This window comes from Protobothrops mucrosquamatus, unplaced genomic scaffold, assembly GCF_001527695.2.
Source record: "Protobothrops mucrosquamatus isolate PMUCROS unplaced genomic scaffold, P.Mucros_1.0 scaffold1156, whole genome shotgun sequence".
Classification (NCBI taxonomy): Eukaryota; Metazoa; Chordata; class Lepidosauria; order Squamata; family Viperidae; genus Protobothrops; species Protobothrops mucrosquamatus.
Genome location: NW_015387371.1, coordinates 198,161 through 212,773, shown reverse-complemented (window position 1 = coordinate 212,773; position 14,613 = coordinate 198,161). Strand labels below are relative to the sequence as shown.

General features: G+C 40.9%; 1 protein-coding gene across 1 annotated transcript in view; it reads right to left on the bottom strand.

Moving 5' to 3' along the window:
• Nucleotides 1-12,145: 12,145 nt before the first annotated feature.
• LOC107291627 (acyl-CoA (8-3)-desaturase) overlaps nucleotides 12,146-14,613 on the bottom strand; it is a 19,100-nt gene continuing 16,632 nt past the window's right edge. Inside the window, exon 10 of the mRNA XM_015820647.1 lies at nucleotides 12,146-12,205. Within this exon, the coding sequence (XP_015676133.1) occupies nucleotides 12,146-12,205 (60 nt within the window). The remainder of the gene's footprint in view (nucleotides 12,206-14,613) is intronic.

Genomic DNA, 14,613 nt, shown 5'->3' with positions numbered 1-14,613 from the left:
CCCAAAGCCCCTTTATCTGAAACATTACTGTTACAGCAAAGTAGATATTCTGTTAGGGAGGGAACATGCTGCTGTAATGCAAAACTACAATCATTATTACACTCCCTCTGTGAGATACATTTTGGGAAAATGGGAAACAATCAAAGAGTGATAAATGGCCTGGGTCGGGAAATTTACTAATCTGGGGTAACCACATAAGAAAATTTAAACGAATCATCATCATCACCATTCCATCACCATCATCATCATCATCATCAGTCATGCTATTATGGAATTTAACTAAGCTGTGGTACAGATCAGTGACACAATAATTACAAGAAGTAATTGTAAACCCAATTTAACAACCAAATCAAAAGCAGCTGTTACAACTAAGGCAAGTTCAGACACATTGTCAAGGTAATTATTTAATAGCTAAACAGCTTACGTAATTATGTAATGGAATATAAGGTGGATGAGGCAATGATAGGATTGACTCAGCAGGGTCTGTGTCCCTTTAAGAGCCTGATATAAAAGGGAAGGCTTTGCTGGAGTGTCTCTCTCTCTCTCTCTCATCCGTTTTCCTGTTGTAACTGCTGTGTGTTGGACCTGCTGTATTAACACACGTATGCATATTGTTCCTGGTGTATGATAGTGAAAGATAAACCACCATTTAATATAGACCACTGTTTACTGTGTTTACTCCTGGGTTATCTCAGTGCAATAAGACTGTGCATGCTCTGACACACATGAATCATAGAATCACACAGCTAGAAAGAAGAGGCCATCAAATCCAATCCCTTGCACACTGCAGGATTCACTATCCCATCCCCAATAGAGGATTTATCCAGCTTCAGTGAAGAGGAAGAAACTACTCCATGTGGTCAGCTTCTCCACTGATTGACAGTTCTTATTGTCAAGAAGTTCTCCTTAATGTCTAATCTGTATTTACATTCTTGAAGCTTCATCCTTTTAGTTCTAGCCTTATCCTTCAGAGCAAGTGAGAACCCTTTATAGTGGGACAGCATTTCAAATACTTGAAGACAGCCAGCATGTCTATCTTTTCTCTTCTGCAAAATAAACATTCCTAAGTCTTTTAACTGTTCCTTTTAGGACTTGGTTCCAATGCTTTCACAATCTTCATAGCTCTTTTCTAGATTTGCTCCAATTTATTATCTTTAACCCCTTCATGGTTTACTGCCTTGTCGTGGTGAAGGGGCTTGTTAACTCAATGAAGCTATGAGCCATGCTGTGCAGGGCCACCCAAGATGGACAAAATGTGATCCACTGGAGAAGGAAATGGCAACCCACTCCAGTATCTTTGCCATGAAAACCCCATGGACAGTACCAAAAGGTAAAAAGATATGATGCTGGAAGATGCGCCCCTCGAAGAGGCAGAGGAACTAGAGATCAAATTGCCAACATACGCTGGATCATGGAGAAAGCTAGGGAGTTCCAGAAAAACATCTACTTCTGCTTCATTGACTATGCTAAAGCTTTTGATTGTGTGGATCACAACAAATTATGGCAAGTTCTTAAAGAGATGGGAGTACCAGACCATCTTATTTGTCTCTTGAGAAACCTATATGCGGGTCAAGAAGCAACAGTGAGAACTGAACACAGAACCACTGATTGGTTCAAAATTAGGAAAGGAGTCCAGCAAGGGTGTATTCTGCCGCCCTGCCTATTTAACTTATATGCAGAGCACATCATGAGAAAGGCAGGGCTAGATGAATCAAAAGTTGGAATTAAGATTGCCGGGAGAAATATCAAAAACCTAAGATATAAGATGATACCACTCTAATGGCAGAAAGGGAAGAGGAACTAAAGAGCCTCTTGATGCGGGTGAAGAAGGAGAGTGCAAAAGTTGGCTTGAAACTCAACATTAAGAAAACCAAGATCATGGCATCTGGCCCTCTCAATTCCTGGCAAATAGATGGGGAAGAAATGGAGGTAGTGACAGATTTTATCTTCCTGGGCTCCAAGATCACTGCAGATGAGGACTGCAGCCAAGAAATTAAAAGACGCTTGCTCCTGGGGAGGAAAGCAATAGCAAATATAGACAGCATACTAAAAAATAGAGACATCACCCTGCCAACAAAAGTACATATAGTCAAGGCCATGGTTTTCCCAGTTGCAATGTATGGCTGTGAAAGGCTGAGCGCAAAAGAATTGAGGCCTTTGAACTATGGTGCTGGAGAAGATTCCTACGAGTCCTCTGGACTGCAAGGCGAACAAATTGGTCAGTCCTAGAGGAGATCAACCCCGACTGCTCTTTAGAAGGCCAGATCCTGAAGTTGAAATTCAAATACTTTGGCCACCTAATGAGAAGGAAGGACTCACTGGAGAAGAGACTAATGCTGGGAAAGATTGAGGGCAATAGAAGAAGGGGATGACAGAGAATGAGGTTGTTGTTTGGAGTCACTGAAGCAGTAGGTGTGAGCTTAAATGGACTACAGAAGATGGTAGAGGACAGAAAGGCCTGGAGGAACATTGTCCCTGGGGTCGCGATGGGTCAGACACAACTTTGCAACTAACAACAACAATTATCTTTAAATAGAATGTACAAAACTGAATGCAATAGCAAGAGCACTTAGGCTTTTACACCTCCCCATAGTTTTTATAGCACTCTCTGGGCAGTTAACAATCTCTATTATTGCCCCCAACAATCTGAGTCCTCCTTTTACCAACTTCTGATGGATGGAAGGCTACGTCAACCTTGAACCCTGTCTAGATTGAACTCCAGGCTTTGGGCAGAGTTTGTTTGCAATACTGCATTCTAGGCACTACGCCACCAAGGCTCTTTGTTCACAATGTTCCAAGAGATATATGACAAAGGTAGGGTAGAGAGGATAATTACCTACTGCAATTGTTAATGCTGTTCAACATGTCATTGGGATTCTTTAAAGTTTCATTACACTGCTGGGACATGTTGAATTTGTGATCAAGTAATACACCCAAATCCTTGTAACAATGTACAATATAACTGATTGACATTGACATAAAATAACATCCCCCTCCAAACCCCACATTTATGTTTAATTGCTTAGGGCAATAAAAATGCCCTAAGCCAGTGAATTTTGTCTCAAGTCATAATACAGCCTCTTCCTGTACAAGACAGAACAGATAGGACTTCACAATTTTTCTAAAATCCAGGAAGAAACTGATCAAATATCTTTTGGTAAGGAATTCCCAAAAGTGGGGTGACCTCTGAAATTGTCCACTTCTGAGCCCCCACCAGGGTATTGATGATGTTACCTAGTTTGGTAATGAAATGTCTTGCAGAAAGCAACCAAGTTCAGAGAGCACCAAGGACCTAACTTCTGTAATGCTTAAACACTAGTTGCTTAATGTTAACACATTATACATACTCAACGTGGTTGGTTATTTTAAAAGGAAGGTAGAGAAGGAGAGAGAAACCCCCTACACATCTATGCTCCTAGCATTCAGATAGATGGGTCATTCACAGTCCACAGTCCACAAAACGGAGCCCAGTTGGAGGGTGGCTACCCCTCTGGTCTCCCCTGTTGACCTTGATTCAGTTGACTGACAGAGTGTTAGGAGGTGAATTACTGTGGGAAAGCTTTTTTTCTAAAAATATTAAATATAGATTCATTATAGATTCCCTCCCATTACAGTCATAACTAACAAACTCATTGGAGTTGGAGAAAAGGGAATTCAGAATACTTCTGGTTGCAAGTTCAGCTTCTGTTGAGAAATCTCCCAGTGATGCAATAGAGTAATTCCTATGGGAACACCGTTTTACGCAATAGTTATTTAATATATGCAGCTGTACTTGTGTTATCACACAAGAAAATTGATTGGAGAACTGATGTTGAGATCAGAGAAGGCAATGCTATTCACTTGTTCATGTGATGTATAAAGGTAGCCAAACACAATTACTTTATACATGAGTTATTTAATATATAGTAGCAAGTAAAAATCTGTTTTTACATACAGAGGTCATATAATTCCAGCAAGAAATTGGACTTTGGGAATTTCCTTCAAAGCTTTCTATAGGAAATAAAACTGAAGAAAGTTTAACTCCTTTTCATTATAGATACTTCAAAAAAACAAAGTTCATACATACATACATACATACATACATACATACATACATACATACATATATACGTACATACGTACATACTCACTCTTTGGCAAAAGACTTTGAAGCAAATAGAAAAAGAAAACTCTTTTGATATTTTATACAGTAACACATTTATTTTTGTATATTCTTTCATGGATCACAGTCTACTAGTTGATGGAGTGTTATTCTGAACAAATAATAAATAAATATGAATACCTATATATATTCCTATAGTATTGTGTATTTGCTGCATAGCTGGTACACTCTGCTTGCTCTGATTTGTTTTCTGCACCTGGATGTGACAATACAACAGCTCAGCTCTCATTTCTGTTGAAATATTTTGCTTCTCTAGGACATTGCTATGTATTCTTGCAAGAAAATACTCATGCAATTTTCTTGGCAACAGCATGGAAGTGATTTTGAATGGTCTTCACCGGAAATATTTTTTTCAACTCCATGATGTAACCTACACATATTTGCTCATGATGCCTTCCCCCCTCCAACTATTTATCTAGCCTGATCTTGCTTAACTTTGAAACCAGTTGTGATGCATAAGAAACATTTGCACTATATTTGACATTTATTCTCTTTCTCTCTCTCCCCAATCTATATTCTATTTTCTATTAATATCTTTTCACACACACATACACATTCCATTCTCACTCCTATGGGTTGTGTAAGTCTTCCTCAATCTCAGGCCCTCTACTAGAGGCCTGAGAGTTTGAAGGTTCTATGCAGAATCTTAGCTGTTCCTAGTACTGCACTTTTCTTGACAGAGAACTCTGATGTTATTCCTAGGATCTGTTAGAGCCACTCTCCCAGCTTAGGAGTCACAGCCCCCAGTGCTCCTAATGTTACTGAAACTACTTTGACCTTTACTTTTCACATCCTCTCCAGTTCCTCCTTCATGTCCTGGTACTTCTCCAGTTTCTCATACACCTTCTTTTTGATGGTGCTGTCATCACTGCTATCTTCTGGTGTTTGTCTACTACCATGGTGTCTGGTTGATTGGCCAGTACCTGTTTGTCAGTCTGGATCTGGAAGTCCCACAGGATCTTAGTCCTTTTATTCTTCACAATCTGCTGTGGAGTCTCCCATCTGGACTTGGGAGGGTCTAGCCCTATACACTCTATACATGTTCCGGTATACAGTACCAGATGCTTGGTTGTGCCATTCAAGGTATGTGTTCTTGCATACATTTTACACCCTGTAACTATGCATAAGATTGTTTCTGAGGCCTCTTTGTATAGTCTGCACCTTGGGTCCTGTCAAGTCTGGTAGACTCCTACTTCTATGGATCTGGAGCATGGTGCCTTTTGGTTCATCCCTATCCAGCCACTGGTAGGATTTCCCAATGTCTGCCACCTCAACTATCTTATCAATGGAATATCCCATGTAGAGTCTTCTCTGGCATTTCCTTTGTTTCATCTTCCTCCCATGTCTGATGCTGCATCAGGCATTCTCTCAGAGGCTCACCTTTGGGTACCATCTTATTGATTTACATCAGGATGCTCTGGGTTTCATCCAGGACAGTAGTTTTGTCACTTATCAGACCTCGCTCACCCTCTTTCCAAGTGGTGTACAGTTTCTGTATGTTGGACCTTGAATGGAAATCTCCATACATTCTGAGGAGTTTCTAAATCTTCACATCAGCAGCTTCCATGCCCTGCTTTGCTCAACTCATTATGCTGGCAGGATATCTGATGACAGACAGGATATATGGGTTGATAGTGTGGATCTCTTCAGCTTTCCTGAGTTGATTTCCAGTATTGTCTTCCACAGACCCCATGAATTCCTAAGAAGGTATTTAGCCTCCTGTTGATCTTGTACAACCCCAGGCATTCACAGATCCATGTGTGAGGCATTGAGTTGTAAGCTGGTGGCTATGATGCCTGAAAGGACTTCCATGTGGTGGGGAGGCAGGTTATTGACCAGTAGTTGGATGATACTGTTCCCTTATGGTCAGAGTTGAACTGTCCCTCTTTGTATTAGCCAGCCTGGGCCAGAGCCTATGGCTAGAAACTTATTCATCTGTGCTGCTTGGCATTCATGCTCTCCTGTTAGTTTCTTTAACCACTAGGTGTGAATCATATCTGGGCCAGGTGCTGTCCAGCTCTTCATGTTCTTGACCTGTTGTTGTACATCTGCTACTGTGATGTGACTGTTCCTGTTCTGGGATTTTGCTGTGGTTTGTTTTTCAGATCCTGCTGCTACATTGCACTGGTGTTATGTGTCTTCTCTTTCTCCAATATGTTCTTCCAGTATTGTTCAGTTTTCACTGCTGGCAGCTTTCATGTTACTGTGTAACTTGCACTGCAGTTGGGAGTACATCTTGGATGGTTCTTTGTGGAATAGGACTAGAAGACCTCCATGGTCCCTTCCAGCTCTATTCTGCTTCCAGATTCTAGGAATATTCTAATAGCACATCTTACATTGCCAGCACAGCTATTCTGCATATATCTGTGTTGCGGAGGGTCCAGCAATTATGTTTATTATAATGATAAAGCTTATTTATATCACACTTCATTACACATGTAATCAAAGCAATATGCAAAGACAGAGCAATGCCATTTGTATATTTCATGGTTAGGTTAACCATCAGGGAATATAAAAATATAGCCGCCAAAAATCATGCACCAGAAATCTAGAATAGGTAATCCTGGTCTTACAACTATTTGTTTAGTGACTGTTCAAAGTTGCAACTGCACTGAAAAAAGTGACTTATGACCATTTTTCACAGTTACATCAGTTGCAGCATCTTCATGGTCATGTGATCAGAATTTGGATGCTCGGCAACTGGCATGTACTTATGACGGTTGCAGTGTCTCGGAGACATGTGATCACCTCTTGCAACCTTCTGACAACAAAGTCCATGGGGAATCCAGATTCAATTAGCAACCGTGTTACTAACAACTGCATCACTTAACAACTGTGGCAAGAAATATTGTAAAGTGGGGCAAAACTCATTTAACAACTGTCTTGCTTAGCAGTGGAAATTTGGGGCTCAATTGTGGTCATAAATTGAAGTCTACCTGTAATGGCTTGATGGTAGTTGTTCTACAGTATTTACAATCCTGAGAAATATGCTAAAAAGTAAGACTGGATGGGTGGCCATTCTTTTTCCCAACTATCTCTCCACTGGTGATGGTTGGTGTTGAAACTGCATGTATTTAATTCTAGGGGATTAAGGAAGGCTAATAAATTTGGAAGAGACCTTAAAGGTCATCTAGTTCAAACCCCCTGCTCAGTGCAACATCCCCTAAGGCATTTTTGCCAGTTCATGATTCAGCCACCGATGATGTCTTGTAGCATTTTCCTGCAATAACCAGCTTGGTCTTACTGAAATCCTTTGATAAAGGGAAGGCCAATATTTTCTATAATATCCTTTGGAAGCGGATGTTTGTCTTTTAAAATGTTGTTCCTTGGAACCTGTGGTTCAATGCTTTCTGGAACCTCCTGCGAAATGCTGTGGACGTGGTATACTTAGATTTCAGTAAAGTATTTGATAAAGTAGACCACAACCTACTCCTTGGTAAACTAGAAAAAGGTGGAATAGACAACATCATTACCAGATGGATCTGTAGCTGGCTGACAAACCATATTCAACAAGTAGTCCTCAATGGCACTACATCACATGGAGAGAAGTAAGCAGTGGGGTACCACAAGGTTCCATCTTAGGCCCAGTACTCTTCAATATCTTCATTAATGATTTAGATGAGAGAATTGAAGGGGAACTCATCAAATTTGCAGATGACACTAAACTGACAGGAGTAGCCAACACCCCAAAAGACAAACTCAGGATCCAAAAAGATCTAGACAAACTTGAACAATGGGCTCTATCCAACAAAATGAGTTTCAGTGTGGAGAAAAGCAAAATTTTACATTTAGGCAGGAAAAAATAAAGGTACAAGTACAGTTTGGGTGAGACCTGGCTTAAAAACAGTAACTGTGAGAGGGACCTTGGAGTCCTAGTGTACGATCACTTGACTATGAGCCAGCAATGTGCAGCAGCAACCAAAAAAGCTAATAAAATCATGGGTTGTATAAACAGAGGCATAGAATCAAGATCACGTGAAGTATTAATACCGCTTTATAAAACCCTAGTAAGACCACACCTGGAATACTGCAGTCAATTTTGGTCACCATATCACAAAAAAGATGTTGAGAGTTTGGAAAATATTCAGAGAAGAGCAACTAAGATGGTCAAAGGCCTGGAGACTAAAACATATGAAGAACAGCTATGGGCTTGGGTTTGGCCAGTCTAAAGAAAAGAAGAAATAGGGGGGACATGATAGCAGTATTCTAATATCTGAGGGCTGCCACAAGGAACAGGGAGTCACTTTGTTCACCAGAACACCAGAGGGAAGGAACAGCTTGCCTCCAGAAGTTGTGGATGCTTCATCACTGGAGGTTTTTAAGATGAGACTCACTAGACCAGACATGTCAAACACAAGGACCGGGGGCCGGATGCGGCCCATGAAGTGGTTTCATGTGGCCTGTGAAGCCATCCTGGAAACAGTGAGGGAATGGCCCCCACTGCCTTGGCCCTGGCCCAGGCCAGCCGGGAGCCAATGTACAATTTTGGGGTGGCCCTCTATGCTGAAATGCATTCAGTCTTAGCTCCATAAGCCACACACCCCCGCATGGCCTGAGAGGAACAGTGAGGCTCCTCCACTGGACCATGTCTTGGCATTTGCTCTGGTCCCACCCCCTTCTGCCAGAGACCCTCAGATCTATCCCACTCCTGTCCAGGCCCCACAGGCACCCTTGACGCAAACTATGTAGAGCTGGCCACACCCACCCAGTAGGCCACACCCACTCCATCCATGCCCACCCAGTAGGCTGCACCCACTCTGGCCACAGCCACTCAGCCGCCTGAGGGCAACCGCAATGCTGATGCGGCCCTCAATGAAATTGAGTTTGACACCCCTGCACTAGACAATCACCTAGTGTCTGAGATGAAATTGGACTGTAGTTCCTGAGATTTGCCACTAGGTAGACATATTTCACTTTTGTTTAAAATGGTGTTCCTATTCCTAGGAAAATAAATGTACAACAGATGATAACAGATGATAAAAAGAGTTGTTGCATCTTTAACTCAGCAATTTTGTAGTTGATTGCCCATCAAGCCTACTTTATCTGTTTGCAGAAATGGGCATTGGATGCAAAGGACCTGAGGGCCTTATTCCTTTGCTGATGTGTAAAGGAAGCGTCTGTCTTTGAACACCAGTTGCCTTATGCTTCAATGGGTTTTTCCCTGTTATTATTGGTCGTAATAATAGTGGTATTGTTAGCTGATGTACACATCATTCTTTATGAAGTAACAGGAGGGGGAGAAAACATGCCTCTGCCCAAAAGAGATTGCAGTCCCTATTAATAGAGGTAGTCCTCGAATTACAGTTCGCTTAGTGACCATTCAAAGTTACAACGGCACTGAAAAAGTGACTTATGACCATTTTTCACACGACCATTGCAGCATCCCATGGTGTTGATTTACATTCGGATGCTTGACACCTGGTTGCTGTGTCCCAGAGTCACGTGATCACATTTTGCAACTTTCTGACAGGCAAAGTCAATGGGAAAACCAGATTCACTTTACAACGGGGTTACTATTTTAATAACTGCAGTGATTCACTTAACAACTGTGGCAAGAAAAGTAGTACAATGAGGCAAAACTCACTAAAGAAATGACTCACTTAGCAACATAAATTTTGGACTCAGTTGTGGTTGTAAGTTGAGGACTACCTATATTATTATGATTATTTAACTATATATGTCACCTGACTCCCAGTGACTTTGTGAATCTGTCACAGTTGCTGGCACCCTAATTTTGTCTGTCTCGCCCTCTTATGATTTTAGACATAGTTTTTGAGACTCTGGGTAGGCTCACATGGAACTGATATTTTGGCACTAGGTTTTGAACCTTGTAGGAAGAAAAACACCCTACACTTAAAAAGTTCACCAAATTTTAGATAACATGCACAAGAGCTCAGAAGAATTTCCTGAAGGATAAGCTGTTAATAAATCTTCTAAAAAGCTCTTCAGATGCTCTCTAAAAGCTAAACAGCCACTTTTGAGAGATTTACTTGTTGACTGCCAGGGTGTGCTAAACAATGGTTTATTGAATAAATCACAGTTGGTCTGGGCTTTATGCCTTGCTAAGCTACAAAACCTTTTTCACTCATAGGACCCTAATTCTGAGCAGACAGATGCAGAATTGTGCCACTTCTGTTCCTTGGGGTCAGCAGTCCAACTGCTTTTAATGGGAGATGTCAATCTGTGATCAGCAAATGACTGTTCAAACTATTTATTAAGAAGCTGCTATTCGTTACTGAGGTTTAGTAGCAAAAACATATTTGCTTGTATGTGCGATCAAGTGCATACAGGTAGTCCTTGACTTATACCGTGATTGTGTCCAGAACTATGGTAGTAAGTTGTTACAGTCGTTAAGCGAATCACAAGACCGCACCTGATTTTGCAACCTTCATTGCAGCAGTCGCTAAGCGAATGCAGTAGAAAAATCCGTTTTATCCAATGGGCATTTTTTTGTGGGGAACTATGGTTCATTTATGATTTGTGGACTTCAAGTCGCAGAATTCCCGAGCCAGCCATGCTGGCTATCCATAGTTCCCCACCCTTGCTGTAAAAGGTGAGCCAGTGGCCAAGCACCCAAAATGTGATCACGTCATTAAGGGTGTTGGTCACATACCTTTGGAAGAAGGGCTGCTATGACTCTGAATAGTCTAGATCATTTAACATCTTGGCCTCTGCTTTTCTAGTCTGTCTGTCTGTCTGTTCGTCCATCCATCCGTCCATCCATCCAGTGATGGCGAACCTTTTAAACACCGAGTGCCCAAAAACTGCCCCACCCCCACTCCACCCTCACCTCGACCCCAACCCAACCAACCCACCCCGCCCTTGGCCCGCCCCACCCCTGTTCCATCCCCACTCCACCCTCCACCCCACCCACAGAGCCATCTACCACCTCGGCCCTGCAAAACCATGGCAGCCATATCCTCCACCTACGCCCTCCAGCATCATCTGCACATGTTGGGAAAGGAGAGTGGAGTCTTGTCCCTGCTGTCTGGCTGCCATGTCCTTGGCTGCGCTGCTCTGTGCGGGCTGCACCCAGGGTCGACTCTCCTCCAGGAGGGCTGCTGGTGAGGAGGGGGCTGCAGGGGGAGACAGGGGTGGGGCAATGGCACCCATGCCCACAGAGAAGGCTCTGAGTGCCATAGGTTTGCCACCACTGCATCCATCCATCCATTCGTCCATCCATCCATCCATGAAGTTGATTGGGAGGATAGCATGAGATTCTTTTTCAAGATAATTTATTTATATATTAATCAAATGTACATGGTTGTCAAACTCATGAAAAACTGACTGTTTTATAGTGTTGTTGTATGCCACCCAATCAATAGATAAAAACTATTATTATTAAAATTATTTTAAAATCACAAAGGCTAAGAGAGAACAGCAGGTCTTCATAACAATGGAGCCATCCCAATTCCTCGCTGGTATTTATTTTATTCCTGGTAATAAGCATTGTGCCAGACCTTTCCTGATTCCTTCAGGGAGCTGCAGAGGGAAAGAGAACAGGGGACACGTTCACCAAAAGCACATTTTCACAGTAGTGAGTTCTTTCCCGCCCCTGTCCACTTGAGATATTCTCTTGCCCCACTGATCTCCCCATGATGACATGCCTGCAAATGGACTTTCCTGTGGGCTCGTACTTACCGCCATATATCTGCAAAAGCAGTGATCATGGGCTTGCACTCATACTTAATGTTATGCTTGGCACACAGGGATTTCACCAGAGGAGCCACCTTGTAATAATTGTGACGAAGCATGGTTGGGAAAAGACTGTGGAAAACATCAAGAGGACAGAATAGAAGATACTTCTGTAATATGGATCCTGCTGTCATTACTGCCCTTCCCATCTCAGGGCTTACAGGCAGGTTCATACAAGAGATAAATTTTCACCTGCCTGGTTCCCAAAGAGTTTTAGACAGGGATGAACCAGCTGAGGTTCTTTGGATTATTGCTGAACCACGATTCTTACTAACGAGACCCTTTGTATTAGGCTACTAGGAGCTGTAGTTCAGCCATATTGTGAAGGTGCTCACAGGTTTTGTACACCTAGTTAAGAATTTTGAAGGTTTAAAAAAAACCCAGCATTTGACTTGGTGCAGAAATGAATTATAATTATCAGCCATTTGATCTGCTATAAAACTTGAAGTAAGATATGAAAACCCCAGCTCTAGACATCACTTTCATTGCTGTATTTTGTATGAAACACTGCTTCTAGGCATTTTTACATGATAGGTCCCAAAGTCTAGTCTGGAATAGCCACAGCATGTATAACTGGAACAAGATATCTGCCTTCTTTAGACATAGCCAAAACTCTTGGCCACAGCCATCATTTGGATTAAAACTTGAGCCATAACGTACAGCTAGGGCTTAGTGGGGATAAAAGCTGTACAAAACCTGCATTATAAACTGTACAATCTTCCCATATAGCTTGTACTTACTGATGTTCAATCTGGAAATTTAAGTGCCCAGTGTACCAGTCATTGAATAGAGATTGATCCACATTACATGTTGCTGTGAGCTAAGAGAGAAATTAAAACATGTAGAGTTTCAATGACTTCCTTCCTAGTTTCTACCAACAGTACAGTAATTCTATCAATTTACAGTATTATAGACCATCATTCATTTCCAAATGTTTTTTACATTTCTAGTATGGTCACTGCCCAGAAAGACATTAGAAATATTTCTGAATCCAGGCCAGGCAATCCAGGCCAACTACTCCACTGATGCTATATGCATGGGATGAAATCCAAAATAAAGTTGACTTCCCTGAGAGCCATCCTTATTGAACTATTTCTTTAGAAGTAAACATGGAAATATTATGTGATTACTTCTGTGAAAGTTAGAACATTAGGTTTAGGATCAAGGACAGTAGCATCCAATTCTCCAGCCATTAGCAAACAGATTTAGACCACTTCCATGATTTTGGAATGTATTCAAAATAATATTTAATATAAAACTTTTCTTCATAAATCTACTTTTATGGGCTTTAACTTTATTCCAAACAGAAATCAAAACTGGGTATAACAAAATCATATGAATTAATGTACCCTTTAATTTTAATAAAAATTAAAAATAATTAAAAATAAAATAATTTTAATTATTTTAATAAAAATAATAATATAAACATGCATTAGCAGTTAACAACTTCCCACCCAGGAGTTATATCATGCTACTACAAACATAAAACAAAACAAAACAGAAATTAGAACAGGAAAACTGTGTATGAATAAACCAACTTTACAGCCACCTTAAAAACTGGAAGTAAGCCCCATAAAGAAAAGGTAGAATCCAAATGAAATATATACATGGCTAACACAAGGATGTACAAACAATAATTATATAATAAAGAATGGCACTAGTTTATATTTGGAGGACCTACAAGATGATATACAACTAGCTATGATTTACTGTTTTAAAAAGATAGAAAACCTGTCTTCTCTTTCATCATCTCTCATTCTCTTTTTGTGATAGGTCAGGTTATCTATGCAGAAATCATCTGTTATTAATGTTACAACAACTATATGCTGTTTCTCTTGTTAACTTACATCACTGTGATCAGGTTTCTGGCATCACCTTTAAATTGCCTAATGCTTGCCAGAGGACTGTTCATATAATCTGTTCGTTTAGACTCGTCCCTTAATTATCTTGCCTAAACCACAGTGTAAAATTGTAGTGTTACAGACATAGAATGTATCCAACACAATCTCCAGTCCAATAATATTTGGTGCAAAGCCCTAAAGAAAAAGGGCACCAAGAAAGTATGAAAAAATGCTTTAAAAAAATGAATCATTGAGTTGGTGTTTCCTTCCTCGCCATCAATGTTTAGCCATTCTTATCTGGAAACAATATGTTAGCCTTATGGCTCTATGTTCTCATTCTGTAGATCAGGGGTGTCAAACTTGCAACGTCACATGACATGTCGTGACGTATCACAACTTTTTCTCCATTGCTGGCAATGGGGTGGGTGTGGTTTCAGCATGAAGCATCTGGCCCGCAGGCCAACAGTTTCACACCCCTGCTGTAGATCAATGCATCTTACAAATTTAATTTCTGATGCCACTGAAAATCTGGTTCATAACCACAAAAAGAACAATTATGTGAATTGGAGTATACATGTGGGGACTTGGAATTGTAAACTGTCCTTTTGGAGGACGAATAGTATTGGTGCTATTCCTGCCTTACTGAATTGTCATAAGAAGCAAGGGAGATTAACAGGAAATGTACTACATTGTTTTTCATCTCATCATCTACCATGGACAATGAGATCATTGTTGGTCCCCCTTACTCTTCTCCATGAGAAGAAAAAGGGCATCACTGAGCAATTGGGGTTTTCCCAGAAACTGCAATATAAGAAGACATTTCTAGCTGCCAGCATAGATGTTCCATTTGCATTACTTGCTCTTTATAAGACCATGTTCCCATGAAGATAAGGGCATGAAATATTTAAGAAAATA